This window comes from Jaculus jaculus, chromosome 1 (genome assembly GCF_020740685.1).
Source record: "Jaculus jaculus isolate mJacJac1 chromosome 1, mJacJac1.mat.Y.cur, whole genome shotgun sequence".
Taxonomy (NCBI): domain Eukaryota; kingdom Metazoa; phylum Chordata; class Mammalia; order Rodentia; family Dipodidae; genus Jaculus; species Jaculus jaculus.
Window position 1 is genome coordinate 973,386 of NC_059102.1, and position 14,857 is coordinate 988,242.

Below are 14,857 nucleotides of genomic sequence, written 5' to 3' on the forward strand. Positions count from 1 at the left end.
ATTCTAAATGGAGCAGAATACACAGCTGGCCTGCTCTTGCTGTCTGAACTGAGCTTCTTTGGGGACAGGAGAACTACCTGATGTTGACAAGTGCCCTGCCAATGCCAAACCTGCTACAATTCCAGTTACTTGGGCGATATAGACTGATTACTGGTCCTTTGTTTGCCTCAATGCCTGTGGGAAGGTACCTGTGGCTACAAGCTGCAGACTGGTTTTTTGGGTTCATCTGAGACCTGTGAACCTTACCATATTTCTCTTCTGGGAACTGGCCTGTGACCTGTGCTCTGCCAGCAGGTCCTACCTGTACGGTGCTACTTATGAAAGGCCCAAGTCCACATCTACACCCAAAGGAAAGGTGATGCCAATTGGCGGTAAGCTTGGGTGTGAGCAAGTGTGAACTTTCTGGCAGGCTGTGGGAAGAATAGGAGGAGGAGGAGGAACCAGGATGAAAGAGGCAGCTGAGGCCCTGACATGTTTTGTAAAGGTGCAGACTTGCCTGTGCACCTTCTTGGAGCTACCCCCATGATGTCACACACCATTAAGTTTTGCTTCTTTTCATGAATTGTCTGGGTACCAACATCTAGGGAGGATTTGGGGGGCTTCTCACGCCTGCAAGTCCTCCCCATCATGAGGCCTCCCCTTAGGAATAGCATAGCTGAGCAGCCCACAAGCATTATTACAACCCTACCTTTTCAGGTACTCCAGTGGCTCTACTCTTGACTCTGGAAGATCATGAGTTCTGTATTTCCACAGGTCACTGTAAGGTGATACGGGTACCTGTGAATCCATCTGCTTTCTCAGACATGTTGTCTAGTGTTGAATGGTTCCAGAATCAGGCCCAGGTACACAGCAAGAACATGGCCCTGAACCTAGGTGTTTGAGTTCTAAGGCTCAAGGCTTTAGTACAGACTGCAGCCCACACTGAGAGAGTCAGGACTCCCAGGTAGGATGGGATCCGGCCACTGGACCTGGATTCCCCAAATGGACAAAGGTCAAGCGCACAAGAAGAGAATTCTTTTGAGTCCTTGAATTGAGCCTGACCCCAACCAATGAATGATCTGACCCCTCTGCTCCACAGAGCACAGGTCACTGGGCCTTTTGCCATTGGTGGGACCCTCTGTGGTGCCAGCAGAGGATATGGAAGGGTTAGGGTGTCAGGATGACCTTCAGAAAGCTGGGCTTGGCAAAAGCAGGCAGACATTATATTCCAAAGAGACAGAGCCAAGTCATTTCCACATGGCCTGCATGCTGTGGTGACTGGATGAGGGTTAACATAAGGTCTGTCAGACACCCATGACAGCAGGCTGCTGTTTGGGTTGGGACAGAAATCAGACGCCTTGCATGAAGAAGAGAGAGGACGGTATCTGCAGAGGCTCAACAGCATCCTGGCCTGCATGGAAGAGTACCTGAAGCCTGTTTCTCCCCTGTTCAGCTTCCCAGAAGCCAGGTACTGGTGTGGCATTTACTCTGAAAGCACACAGGGACCACTGACTTCCTCATACCAAGTAACAGGCAGCTGCTTCTAGCCATGGCTAACCACAGAGGGATGTGGAGGCCATTCTGCATGGGCTAGTCAGACTTCATGGTGACCTTGAGCACATCCTCCTAAAGCCCATGGGAGAAACCACCAGGGAAGCAGGACATTGGCTACTACCTGGGGGTCAACTAAAGGCCAGTTCCAAACCCAGAGCAGGAGGATGGAATCCCAGCAGGAGCTGAGTGGCTGGTTGAGGGTGTCCTAGGAGCTCCCTCTCTGTGGAGAATCATGGCTGAGTCTGACTGCCCCGAGCCCCTGGTCTGGGTTTGGAGTAAAGGGACTGGCAAATCCCAAGGGCCTTTATTTTTGTAAGGAAAGAAGGCAGATTAGGTGAGGCACAGACATCCTCACCAGAGGTATGGAGATGATCCCACAGTCCTTCTTGACTGACACTCTGTGAAGTTTCCCTAGCACAGAAATGGCCCTCAGCCCTCACTGTCTCCATAAACAGCAGGCCAAGCCATGCTTTCCATACTTGGTATTGTTCTCTGCCACATGTTGGAACCTGAACATGTTACTCTGACTTTTAGATTGCAAGTGCCCATGCCTGTGGTTGACCCAGGGAAGCCCAAGAGCAAAGAGAAGGAAAGGAAACCATCAATCCCAACAGGTGAGCATCGGGACAGAGCCCCCCCACCCCGACACCTCAGAGACATGTGGCAGAGAAGGAGGTGGGTTGGTTCAGGAAAAGCCAAGATGAGTGTGGAGCCATGGGCCCTGTGTCCAGGCAAGCCTCATGCACAGAGTGCCACATAACTTCTGATGCCTCCTCCCAAAGTCGCCAGAGCACCAGTCACCCCAAGGTAGGGGAGAAGGGTCCATGCACAAAGCCTGCCTATCATACTGAGAGGTGGTAATATGCATCCCAGACACTCTCTTTCTCATGGAGGAATTGTTCGTTCCTGCCATAGTGGTGCCTATAGCAAGAACTATGTGCTATCTCCAGTGTTCATGCCCCCCAGGAGTGATGCTCATTTTGGGAGTAGGGAGGATAAGAAGGCAGTCTACTGATGCCCCTAGAAAAGATGGCTATTGTTGCCCTGCCATGGAAAGCTTGCCTGAGGCCACACCCTGATTTCCCCATGCACCTGTGTAGCCTCTGTTGGCCACAAGGTCGAGGGAAACTTTGAGTGCAGCTCTCACTCTAGGAAGAATGAAGGTACATGCACCACATAACTGCTGGAAGGGGAGGGCAAGCATGTGCCTGGACTTTTTCCCCCTCTCAATCCTTTGATTTCAATAGTCCCTCCTCTCAAAGGCAATTTCCTTTATTAACTTTTGTTTGCTTTTTTTTTCTTTAAAAAATATTTATTTATTTGAGAGAGAGAATGGGCGTGCAGGGCCTCTAGCCACCACAAATGACCTCTAGACATATGCGTTGTGCATCTTGGCTTATGTGGGTACTGAAGAATAGAACTTGGATCCTTAGGCTTTACAGGCAAGCACCTTAACTGTTGAGCCATCTCTACAGCCCTTTTGTCTGCTTTTCTATCCATCCCACAAACAATTATTGGCAGAGAGCAAAGGGAATGGTTGCTTGCTCTACCAAAAAAGCTCTAGCCTGGCATGGTGGTGCACACCTTTAATCCTAGCACTCGGGAGGCAGAGGTAGAAGGATTGCTGTGAGTTTGAAGCCACCCCTGAGACTACGTAGTGAATTCCAGGTCAGCCTGAGCAGAGTGAGACCCTACCTTGGAAAAAAAACAAACAAACAAAAAAAAAAAAAAAAAAAAAAAAAAAACCTCTGATTTTGAGTTTCCTCCTCAAGTCAGGCTGTGGCATGGCCACCAGAGGCAGTTGGCCAGAGTTCCTCCTGAGCCAGGGGGTCCACTTCTTACTGGCAGACCAGTGTCACTCCCTGAGGCCTCTCTGCTAAACTGAGATTTTGTCCTGAAAACTCCCAGGATTGCTTGGGAAAGATTTCTTCTGGGTTTCAAGAAAACCTGTCTTGGTTGTGAAAATAAAGAAAATTTACTGGAAGTACCTGTGGCCTGACTTGTGAGGACCAGGTATAACTGTAGCCAGAGCAGCTCACCAGTCCTCAACTCATGTTCATGTTCATAGAGAGGCCATGGATTGGTTCAGGAGAGCAGTCTTCCTCTATAAAGGACACACTGTTTGGAAACTCCTCATGTCAGGGTTGCTCATCCTTGGGAAGGTACCTGGTCAAAGGAGCTTTGAAATTATATATAGGTCCTGCCTTGGCAATCAGGGGTCTTAAGATGTGCCATCCACTATAGTGTGGGCTCTGTCCACAATGTGAACTCAACTTCTCCATAAAAACCGGCGCTCAGCATAGAAACCCTAGCATGTCCTCAGAGTCCTTGTGGAGAGCTGTGATGTGCCGGCCCTAAAGATGGCGTTGGCTTCCGCCTTCCGCTAGCCCGATAGCGAGCGCTCTCTGGGATAAACAAGTCCTTATTTGGCTGAGGCTGCTTAACTAATTCTGCTTCCTTAATCGTGGACCTATCTGCATGGGCCACATGGCTCACTAGGATTGGCTAGCGCAGGACTACTTAGCTTGTGGGTAGGCTCTCCCCGGGGTCAGAAGATTGTTCAAGGTTCCTGAATAAACTGCTTAAAGAAGAGCTCTCAGGTCGCGTCATTCTTGCTAGTCGAGGTGGTTGCGACAAGTCCTCACGTCTCTGCAAACTGGGCTTGGATCAGACATCTCTTTACATCTCCACCCCAAGTGCAGTGACCACCAAGTTGGTCATTTGGCAACAGAGTGGCCAAGGTCTTCCCTGTTCCTCATGTTTGAGCTACTGTCATTTCTATGTCCACAGTGCAGCCAGAGCCTTCAGACATAATTCTGATTACAGACAAGCTTCTACTGGAGCTGCCCCTGGAGGGACTCTCTGAGCTCAACCGGGGAACAATCACCTCAGTGTCACGGGAGTTTTCTCTCCAGATGCTGTGGAATCGCCTCCATAGAGATGAGACAGGTAATAGCTATGTTGAACCACATTAATCTTAAAATGGAAATGTGTTTTTAAACTACTCTTCAGATATAATAATGTTAACTTCTGTCAAAAAATGATGATCAAGGGCTGGAGGAATGGCTTAGTGGTTAAGGCATTTGCCTGCAAAAGCCAGGGGACCCAGGTTCAATTCCCCAGGACCCACATTAGCCAGATGCACAAGGGGGCACACATGTCTGGAGTTCATTTGCAGTGGCTGGAAGCCCTGGTGCATCCATTCTCGCTCTCTCTCTTTCTCTCTCTCTCTTTCTCTAAATAAATAAATAAAGATAAAATATTTTTAAAATGATGATCAAGGGGGTGTGCTTGCCTAACATGCACAAGGCCCTGGGTTTCATCTGTAACACCAGAAAAAAGTGGTTTAAATGTCACAACATGGTCCTAAACACTTATTAATTCAAAGATTTTTCTAGAATAGACACTTGGCACAGAAAACCTCCTTCAAAAGTCCCAAAAACCCATCCCATAAATATCTGACTCAAGGAATCATTTAGCTAGATGATGATGAGGCAAGGGAAGAGAGAAGGAGGGCTTGGGATAGGCTTAGGCTAGGTGGACAGAAGGGACTTGGGGAATGGTCACCAGGTCTTCTGAGAGATACATCAGTCAGTGAAGAGCCTCCAGACCATTCCTTGTGGATGTGTGCCTTTTGGTATTCATGCACAAGCTAATACATTCCAGATTAGACTGAGGAGGTAGGCTGGTGGTAGAGTATTTACTTAGCATGCACAGGCCCAGGGTTCCAGCCTCAGCATTGCAAGAAAGAAAAATATTCTGTGATTAATAAACACCAAATTAAATTAAATACACATAGACTGGACTTTGTTACTCAATGAAGTAACAAAGACCAAATTCAAGTCCAACCAAAAGAATACTCTTGTTTGCTGTAAGCTTCATATCTCATAGAACGTAGACACACACAAAAAAAGAAAACAACGCTATCAGACTGGGTGGAGTGAGGAGGGCAATGATACCATCCTACCAAGAGAGGAGGACCCACAGTGACCTCTGTGCTGAGCCAGGTTGCTTCATGGAGTGTTTCCTGGCTGAATCATGGGCAGAGATGATAAGAACAGCCAGGGACTGATGCTCCCTAAGGCTTAGCATCTCCTGCCACTGGGAGACACGCATGAAACTCTGCGACCTGCCTCCCATTCCTGCTAGCACAGTTGCAATAGACAGGATGAAGGCGTAGAGGTACTGGAGCTGTTGGAGATGATCCAGAGGAGGTGAAATCAGCATGTCAAAGGAACATCTGTTCGCCTCCATTAGTGGAGGTTCCATTTGCAGCAGCCTAAGTGTCCATTGATGTGGTCTGAGAGCCCATGGGGTGGGCCTGGAAGGGTTTGGAGATGGGCTCTCACCCATGGCCAAAAGAAATGGCATATAATAAAACCACCTCAAGAAAGTCTAGAGGTCTCAAAGAAAGGTGTGAGCAGGCCAGCCAGGCGTCCCTCCTGGGTCTTTACAGAGACGGGGAAGCATGTTTACACATGTACGAGCAAAGGGGGCAGCTGCTTCATGGAGCCCAAGCCTGGAACTAAGATTCCCAGTAACACTTGGTCATGTGAGAGCCTGCCTGGACAGATCTTCACAGGGAGGGATAGCTCAGCAGTGAGAGGAAGCAGCACTGCCACCTAGACAACATGGGCAGATGTCCAGAGGATTATGCCAAGTGAAAAAGCCCAAAGAGGATACAAAGCAGATACCTCCATTTTTCTAAAAATTCTAAGAAATACAAATAGATTTCTATTTGGAAAGCAAATGAATATCTAGGAAGGTAGAGGGCAATGGGAGGGGCCCAGTCAGATGCTGACAGAAGCCATCAGAGCCCAGAGTGCCCTCCTTGGGGTGTCTCTCTGAGAACAACCTTGGGTGAAGTGGGAACAGGCAGAGAACCAGGCTCAGGCCTCCATCCCACTTCCTGCAGAGGTCCTAGCAGGCAGGCAGGAAAGGAGCAGGCAGAAGTCATGGGGAAAAGAAGGAAGATGGTTACTGCAGGACCCATAACCATTTGCATAGAATCTCCCAATGGACCTGCAACCTTCTGGGGACACCTCAGTGTAGAAGGGACACAGCTATAAATCCCCATGCAGAAGCCTGGAGCCAGTCGGGACCTAAGGTATCACAAGCACTCTGGTGAGTGTCTAGCGTGGGGTGTGAGTGTTCAGAAAGGGCCTGGGAGCTCTGGAAACTGAATATTTTTTTTGCATGTGTGTGTGGTGTGTGTGTATGGGTGTATGTATGTTTGTATGTATATGGATGCATGTAGGGATGCACCAGCATATGTGGACATGTGTGTATGTGGAGGCCAGAGGTCAACACTGAGTATCTTCCTCAATCACTTTGTACCTTACTTTGAGACAGGGTCTCATGGAACCTGGATCTCATCAGTTTGGCTGGACAAGCCAGGCAGCTGGACCCAGGAATCCTCCCATCTCTGCTTCCCCAGTGCTGTATCACAAAAATGAGCCACACACCCAGCACTTTATGCAGGTTCTGAGGATCCAAACTCAGCTCCTCCTGCTTGTTTGGCAAGCACTTTACCCACTGAGTACCTCCTCATCCCCGAGGCTGGTCTTTTCTTGAGAATCTTTCCCAGAACTGACAGAAATTAAAATCATTCTCGTTGCTTTTTGTTTGCTTGTTTTGTTTTTTTGTTTTTCAAGGTAGGGTCTCATTCTAGCCCAGGCTGACCTGGAATTCACTATGTAGTCTCAGGCTGATCTCTAACTCACAGTGGTCCTCCTACATAAAACATAACTATAAACAACTGACATGCAGTGGCTTCACAGTGCTGTGCATCCCCCTCCAATGCCACACACTAGACTCTCATGCCAACACATTACCACTGCTTTGAATTGTCTTCCATAGAAAATAGTGTGAAGAAGGAAGGCAAAAGCAAAGACTTTAAGAAGAAGAATCCAGGAAAGAAGGGCTTGAAGGTATGTGGGTGGAGGGCCTAAAAGCCTGGTTCTATGCTCAACTTGGAGTCAGTTGATCCCTGCAGGCTCTATTGAGACATTGAGCCGGTGGCAAATGTTGGCCCAAGGCCCTGACACCTGTGTCTGTGTTGCAGGGTAGCATGATCCGTGTGATCCCACAGGACTGCCTCTTAGTCGACTCAGACTTCTTCAAATGTATCCTTTGATGGGCACTCTTGGCCCTAAGCACCCAGCCCTGTGGTCCTGTTTGTCCTTGACTCAGGCCCAGTCGTTGTGGACCCATTCGATGAGGCCCAGTGCAAAGGTAGGAACTTCACATGGACTCTCGACATATAGGCCAAAGCTACCTACTGCTCTGTGGCTGTGCAGAAGTCAGTCCAGGTGGCCCTGGTGCCCCAAATCTGAGTACAAGCAAAGCATACCATTGTCACTCTGACATTTTGATTCATTGGGTTGGGTGACATCTCCTTTAAAAAAAACTGACATTAAATTTCTCCAGCCAGGAGATAAAAGGTCCTAGCATTCCTACCTGCACTTAAGACCAACACCTCCCCAGACTTGTGTCCCAACCAGAGGGTTCAGAGCCCCATTCCTTCTTGCTCTGGTGACAAAGCAGTAGCCTGTCTCTTTCCAATTCTCCCTGCAGAGATGGTGAATCCTGTCTCTGTGACCCAGGAAATCTTAGAAAAGTTTCAAGACACGTTCACTGCACGATGGATGGGGCATCTGGGAAGCCACAACTTTCCAAGGTTTGGGACCTGGGTGTCCAACAGCATCCAACCCCATACTCCATCAGAGGCCAGCCCTGGGTCCTGGGAAATGAAAACAACGTGGACCCCTGGGCAGACTGAGGGATAGTGTGCAGTTGGCAGGGGACATTCCATGCTATACAAATGGGTGGAGGAGGTATAGACACATGCCCTTGGCCCAGAAACTTAGCCACACCCACCTATATCCTTCATTCCTACAGCCAAGCTGACTGGGAGCAGGTGCTGAGCAGTTGTAGAGGTTTCTTCTTCTATGGGATGGAGAATTTCCTGTCTCACATTGTAGTGGACAGACTGGTTGCTATGGACCTGCAAGGTGAGGCCCCTCCCCCCCTCAGCCAGGGCCTGTGGACCCAAGTGAACCCACACAGAGGAAAATAGGGACATCACCACCATCACTGTCCCAAGGCCTGGGATGCTTCGGTAAGACACAATGTCCACCCCAACCCCTTCACAACTGGTCCTGTCTACAGATAGGTCTGGGCACCCCCATAGCTTACACTGGTCTCACCACCATGTGCATCGAATCCTACTGGGCTCTGTTACCTTCAGCCCCCCTTGTGCTGTAGAGAACCCAAGTTCAGATTTCCAGATCCCACAGTTGAGGATCAGGTATGAGTGCGTGTCATCCCTCAGGTCTGGGCTGATTAAATCCACAGAGCTCTTTCACTCTGATGTGGATTTGGAGCTGTCTACTAATACCAGGTGCAGAGGCTTAGAAAGCCCAGAAAGGCTGATGTGTCCAGCCAGCTCAAGAACTGAAGGCGTTTGGCAGAGGAAAGACACTGAAGGTGGGAGGTCTCCTGAGAAAAGCTCAGAGGTCCAGAGACACCAGAATGCTGTGTGCATATACATCTTGCCATGAGGGCCACACTGACATGGCATCAATGGGCACAGGACAGCAAGCTTAGCATTTAGACACACAGAGGGTGTTTTGCAGTATGCTGGTATAGGTGGTCCACCCACCATCTTAGCTGCATGTCACAGACCCACAGGGATATATGTGATTTCCCAGGATGCCCTGAGATAGCCTGGCCCATCCATAAACAGCTTACTTTCCTGGTGGGCTGCTAGGGGCCAATACCATGCACAGTAGAGAGGTGGGCCTTTGTAGACACCCCCAAGACATCCCTTCCTCTTCTCATGAGATATGTGGGCCCTTGCAGAGCTATATGGTAAGTGCCTGGGTGCTCTTCCCACGCCATGGTGCTCATGCCCATTGTGACCTGCTGACCAGGACTGTTTCCAACCCTTGGAAGCCCTGGGCACGCAGCAGGCACTCCATAGTGGGCTGAGAAGCATCTTGCCCATCAGAAGCACTGAAAGCCGATTCTTTGTCCTAGACGGGTAGAGACAGGGCCTCTTAGAAGACTTACTTCCAAGTGATGTGTCACCTGATATAGGAGACATTTTGACTCAAGCATGTGCAAAACCCACATAGCCTCCAGGTGTCACTGTTCCTGTGAGGCTTTGTCCCTTCACTACTGGACATTATGCCTATGAGAACAGCTCTTGAATCCCATCTTAGCCAGGGCAGCCATCACCTTTGCATCTGTGTAGTCATACCAGGGCCACTATCTGGACTCTGGCACTTGCTTCAGTGAGCATGCATGGTCAGGTAAATGATTTATACTTTTGTGTTCCAGACTGTTCCACATCCCAGAATCCCCATGTTCACACAAGCTGGAGCTCTTGTCCCACCTTCAAAACCTCCAAATAGTGCACATGGTACCTTCTGACCACCTCTCTTTAGGGCCAGCTCCCCATGTCCCAGTCATGTGTAGGGGTTCTCTCTCAGCACTGGTGTGGCCTTTTTCTCCTCACCAGTGTTGGGTGCCAGAAGCTCCTAGGTGAGATGGGGAAGCTGAGCTCCCAGTGCTGGGCAAGAGGATTAGAGGAGACCCCAAGTGGTCCACATGTGTCTAGTGGATCTCTGAAAAGGGCCTGTTGATAAAAGGTCTAAGCCTTGGACTGATTGGTTAGCATCTCCACAGCCCATGTGGAGCTCTGGTGTGGGGCACAGGTGGCTGATAATGGGACTGATGTGCCCTGCAGAATGCCAGATGATGATCCTGCTGGACATGACACGGTCTGATGAGAGCTGGCGGCGAAAGATGTCATCCTCAGAGAACAAGAGGTGCATGGTGTCCCCACTATGCAAGCAAGAGCCTGGGTTGAGGGTGGCCTGTGAGCAAGTTCTGAAACAGCCCATGCCAGGACCATGTGGTCTGTTGGGGGGTTCCAGCAGCATTATCCACTTCATGGCACCAATTTCCATTACAGGTGCCAATCCAGGCCTGGTAGCTGCTACCAAGCAGATTTGATAGCATTCAGAAATGTCATTTCTCAGTTAATGGCATTTAATTTTGGGGAGTGACAATATGTCTAAATCATAAAACTCCTGATCCAGTGTCTACTCTGGCAGCTGGTGCGGTTTGGGTTGTGGCAGGGAAGGGGTGAGAAAGGGTTGTTGGGCCCCTTAGTGCCAGGTCATGAGAGCTGGGTTCCCATAGCACATCTCAGCAATCCTTGGAGAAACCCATTGAAACTGCCATCCTTCTGAGCTTGGTGGGGGTCAGGAGCATCGTGGCCAACCAGTGGCCAGCACTGCTGCAGGACAACGCGCTGCGGGCCAGTATCCTGTGGGAAAGTGAGTGGCACCTCAGTCTACCCCAAAGCCCTCAGGGGCCTCTCACTGGATGTCTGCCAAGGGGTCCATGGCCTGTCTGAAGGGATTTTTCTACTTCAGACCTGCTGGCAATTGGCAAGCCAATTGGGAGAGCAGTCCGTCTCCTTCAGAAGATGGAAGGCAATGAAATGGTTACCCGAGGTAAGCTAAAAATTGTCCATCTCATTGTCCATAAGCACCAGTTACCTGTGGTTACATTGTATCCCACATCCTCGGGGACATGCCATCTGCTCAGCTCCAGGGTAGACAGGAGCTGAGCAAGAGCCAGGAGCCTAGCCTCCAGAAAATGACCACCAGAAGACCTGGACCCAACCCCTAAGGGAGCCACACCAGCTCACACACACTCATGGTAGTGGCTCAGTGGCACTCTACGCAAACAGATGAGGAAATTCAGTTGATGCCTGTGCTTTCCCTCTGCCTAGAGCAATAGACCATGCCATGCCATCTAGGAAGTCTCCAGCAAGACTAGAAACATCTACGATGAACTCCCAGTCTGAGGGAGAGCCCCTGGAGCTATGAGGACCAACCTGCTTTACCATCTCCTGTCCCGTCAGAATTCCCAACAGCCCCTAGCCTCCTTGGGCAAAGGCTCAGGCAAGGGTATAGGTCCACATACTCATCCTTCAGAGCAAACAAACCCAAGTGATAGAATGTGTCAGCAGCAGTGAAAGAAATTCTGCAGATCAACTTCATGCATGGGTACCAAGGAAGTAATATTAGATAAAGCATGTAGCAGTATACTAAAGGAATAATGACTCAGATTTATCTCAGGGTCTAACATTGAGAAAAATCACTTGCTCTCCTGTGCCTGAAGTATAGTTGCCAAGTTAACAATAATAGTAATAGTGATTGAGTGAGTGAATGAATGAGGATTGAGTGAGTGAGAGAGTAACCAAGTAAGGGAAAGGGATAAGAGAAGTGGATTAAGGTGGTGGCACCTGAAATTCCTCCCTAACAGCCAGAACAGGACTTCACATGGCACCATATGGCCATACAAAGAGGCCAACTGACTGCTTGGCCATGAAGGAAGGAAGGACAAACTATCTTGACCACATGGCCACTGTTGTCAATGTTCTCCTCCAGGTCCTATAGCCACAGGGAACCTGGGCCTAGAGTGAGAGGCTTGTGTTTGGAAGGAAGGGACCAGTGATACTCATCCCCATGAGTTATCGGCCCAGGGCAGGGGCAGGCAGTACTGAGGTCAATCTTCAGTTTTTGTTTTTGTTTTTGTTTTTGTTTTTGTTTTAATTTATTTATTTGAGAGCAACAGACACAGAGAGAAAGACAGATAGAGGGAGAGAGAGAGAATGGACGCGCCAGGGCTTCCAGCCTCTGCAAACGAACTCCAGATGCGTGCGCCCCCCTTGTGCATCTGGCTAACGTGGGACCTGGGGAACCAAGCCTAGAACCAGGGGTCCTTAGGCTTCACAGGCAAGCGCTTAACCGCTAAGCCATCTCTCCAGCCCCAATCTTCAGTTTTAACATGTGTCAAGGAGTAGGGAAGAGGAGGGTTGGGTTCAAACCAGGCACTGTTCTGGTACTATCACGGACAGTACTGTGCCCATAGCTTCTACACCTTGGTGGATTTAAAAAGTGGAATGTGGGTGTGCTACTTTAGTTTGACCCCCTGCAGCTAAGAGCTTGGCCCTTCCCTGTGCTTCTCCTCTGCCCCTCGTGCCGTGGCCCTTGGTGATGCTGGAAATTCTGTTAGAATCCTCTCCTGCTATGCCAGGGAGTCCTGGGACTCATATCTTATATCTCCCACCCTGCAGATGAAGATCCTCAGAACTCCAAAGACAAGACAGTGCCCTCTGATTTGCAGTCCCAAAGCCCTGAGTTGCACCCCACTGCCCTGTGTCTGGTTCTGTATGGACTGCCACACCAAGCTATTGTGTGAACCCCCACTGGAATTACCTCCCAGCAGTTCATGGAGTCCCAGCATCTTCCTGGGGGCCATTACCCTTGGCTCTGTTGTAAGACCCCCCCCCCAGTTGGGGCTCTCACCTTCTCCTTTTGGGCTTCTCCCCAGCCTGAACACACCTGGCCTCTGTCCACAGTGTTTTAGTAAATGACAAAAACAAGTGTGTGTTGTGATTTCTGGAAGCCTGGGACTGGAGTTGGGGGGACTCTGGCCATGACCACCATCAGAACTGAATAGAGGGGGCTGGGGATATGGCTTAGCAGTTAAAAGCACTTGCTTGCAAAGACTGTCAGCCCAGGTTTGATTCCCTAGTACACACATAAAGTCAGAAGCACAACGTGGCACATGTTTCTGGAAAGCCCTAGCATGCCTATCTCAGGTGTGGTGGTGCAAGCCTTTAGTCCCAGCACTACTTGGGAGGCAGAGGTAGGAGGATTGCTGTAAGTTTGAGGCCACCTTGGGACTACATAGTGAATTCCAGGTCAGCCTGAGCTACAGTGAAACCCTACCTCGAAAACAAAAAAGAAACAACAACAACAAAAAAAAACCTTGAAAGAGGACATTGCTCTTGTGTGTGAAGTCAGACCCAGTGTACTCGACCCCATGCTCTCCAGACACAGCTCAGCTCACACGGTCCCTATTCTTCGCTGTCTCTAAGAAACAGACACCCTTTTACATGATAATTCTGGAGTTCTGAATATGCCTTTCCTGACATGGCCATCAGGGGGAGTCCACGAGGCCCTGGAAGCCCCTCACATCCACAGGCTGTAGAGCCAATCTGTGAACTCTCCCTGTCCTCTTTGATGTTCCAGCCCAGAAATGGGACAGTAGGCCATGAGTCAGGCAGTTGAAATTGTTGGGTATTTCTTTTTTTTTTTAAAGGTTTGTGCCACCACACCCAGCTAAATATTTTATTTATTTGAGATTGAGACAGAGAAAGAGGCAGAGAGAGAAAATTGGGAGCTTCGAGGCCTCTGGCCACTACAAACAAACTCCAGACACATGCGCCACCATCTGGCTTATGGGGATCCTGAGGAATTGAACCTGGGTCCTTAGGCTTTACAGCAAGCACCTTAATTGCAAAGCCATCTCTCCAGTACTCATGTATTTCACTAGCTTCCCTGCACCCTTCTACTTGAAGTCAGGGTGGGCGTATTATTCTGTTCTTTTCTAATAACACAATGTTACAGACTATGTGTGCTGGAAAGAGCAGAGTTATTTCAGCCTATGGTTCTGGACAGACTATCTGGAAATAGCCTTCTTCTTGCTGGCAGTTTAGTGTCCCAGGCTGGTCCAGGCATCATATGTGAGAGGCAGAGGGAGTATGTCTCCTTTGATCTCTCCCTCTTCTCCTAAGGCCAGCAGAAGCTAATCATGGGGTCAGTCACTTCCAAGTCCTGCCTTAAGCATCCTGGTCAGACTAGAGTCCACTTATTCACCCCTCACAACAGCCACTCACATCAGCACATTAGCCCTTGGAGAAGCTCAGACTGTCTCAGATTCACTGCATGGTGGCTACTTCATTCTGGATTAGAACTGGGAAAGCAATGGGGCAGAGCTGCCCATGGGGCTGCTAGGCCTGAGCTTTGTGGGGCCCAGAATGGTCTCCACAGTGTTGTGGAGGTATCAAATTGGGAAACTGACACTTGGGAGAAGGATGAGACCTGAAGAAGGCATTCCTACTGATGGGTTTTGTCTATGGAGCCCCTAACTCAGCAGTAACCCCCAGGGCCTCACTGGAATATGTTATCCTGTTTCTGCTTTCCCTGTTTAGAGAATTGGGCACAAGGAGCAAATGCCAAGACTTCCTGGGTCAGAACTCAAGGCCAAAGAATAATCCAAAAAGTAAGACACCATCACACCTATTTAAACAGCTGAAAGAAGCACATCAGTGCAGAGTCTTGCGCAGTGAAAGCCAGACATGGTCTCTGGAAATTTCGCACAACACGCAAATTCCCATGGCCCAGCACTTCACTTTTGAAGTAGGTATTCTATCCCAAAGAGAAGGTGAGCAAGC

The 14,857-nt window shown here is 49.4% G+C and overlaps 1 protein-coding gene across 1 annotated transcript in view; it reads left to right on the forward strand.

Moving 5' to 3' along the window:
- Cfap46 (cilia and flagella associated protein 46) overlaps positions 1-13,000 on the forward strand; it is a 122,579-nt gene extending 109,579 nt beyond the window's left edge. The window contains exons 46-59 of the mRNA XM_045132205.1: positions 295-371; positions 754-842; positions 1,326-1,447; positions 2,068-2,147; positions 4,324-4,482; positions 7,393-7,463; positions 7,598-7,658; positions 7,732-7,767; positions 8,110-8,212; positions 8,434-8,546; positions 10,286-10,367; positions 10,744-10,880; positions 10,980-11,060; positions 12,692-13,000. Coding sequence (XP_044988140.1) covers positions 295-371; positions 754-842; positions 1,326-1,447; positions 2,068-2,147; positions 4,324-4,482; positions 7,393-7,463; positions 7,598-7,658; positions 7,732-7,767; positions 8,110-8,212; positions 8,434-8,546; positions 10,286-10,367; positions 10,744-10,880; positions 10,980-11,060; positions 12,692-12,816 — 1,336 coding nt within the window. The 3' untranslated portion in view covers positions 12,817-13,000. The remainder of the gene's footprint in view (positions 1-294; positions 372-753; positions 843-1,325; positions 1,448-2,067; positions 2,148-4,323; positions 4,483-7,392; positions 7,464-7,597; positions 7,659-7,731; positions 7,768-8,109; positions 8,213-8,433; positions 8,547-10,285; positions 10,368-10,743; positions 10,881-10,979; positions 11,061-12,691) is intronic.
- The last annotated feature ends 1,857 nt before the right edge of the window (positions 13,001-14,857 follow it).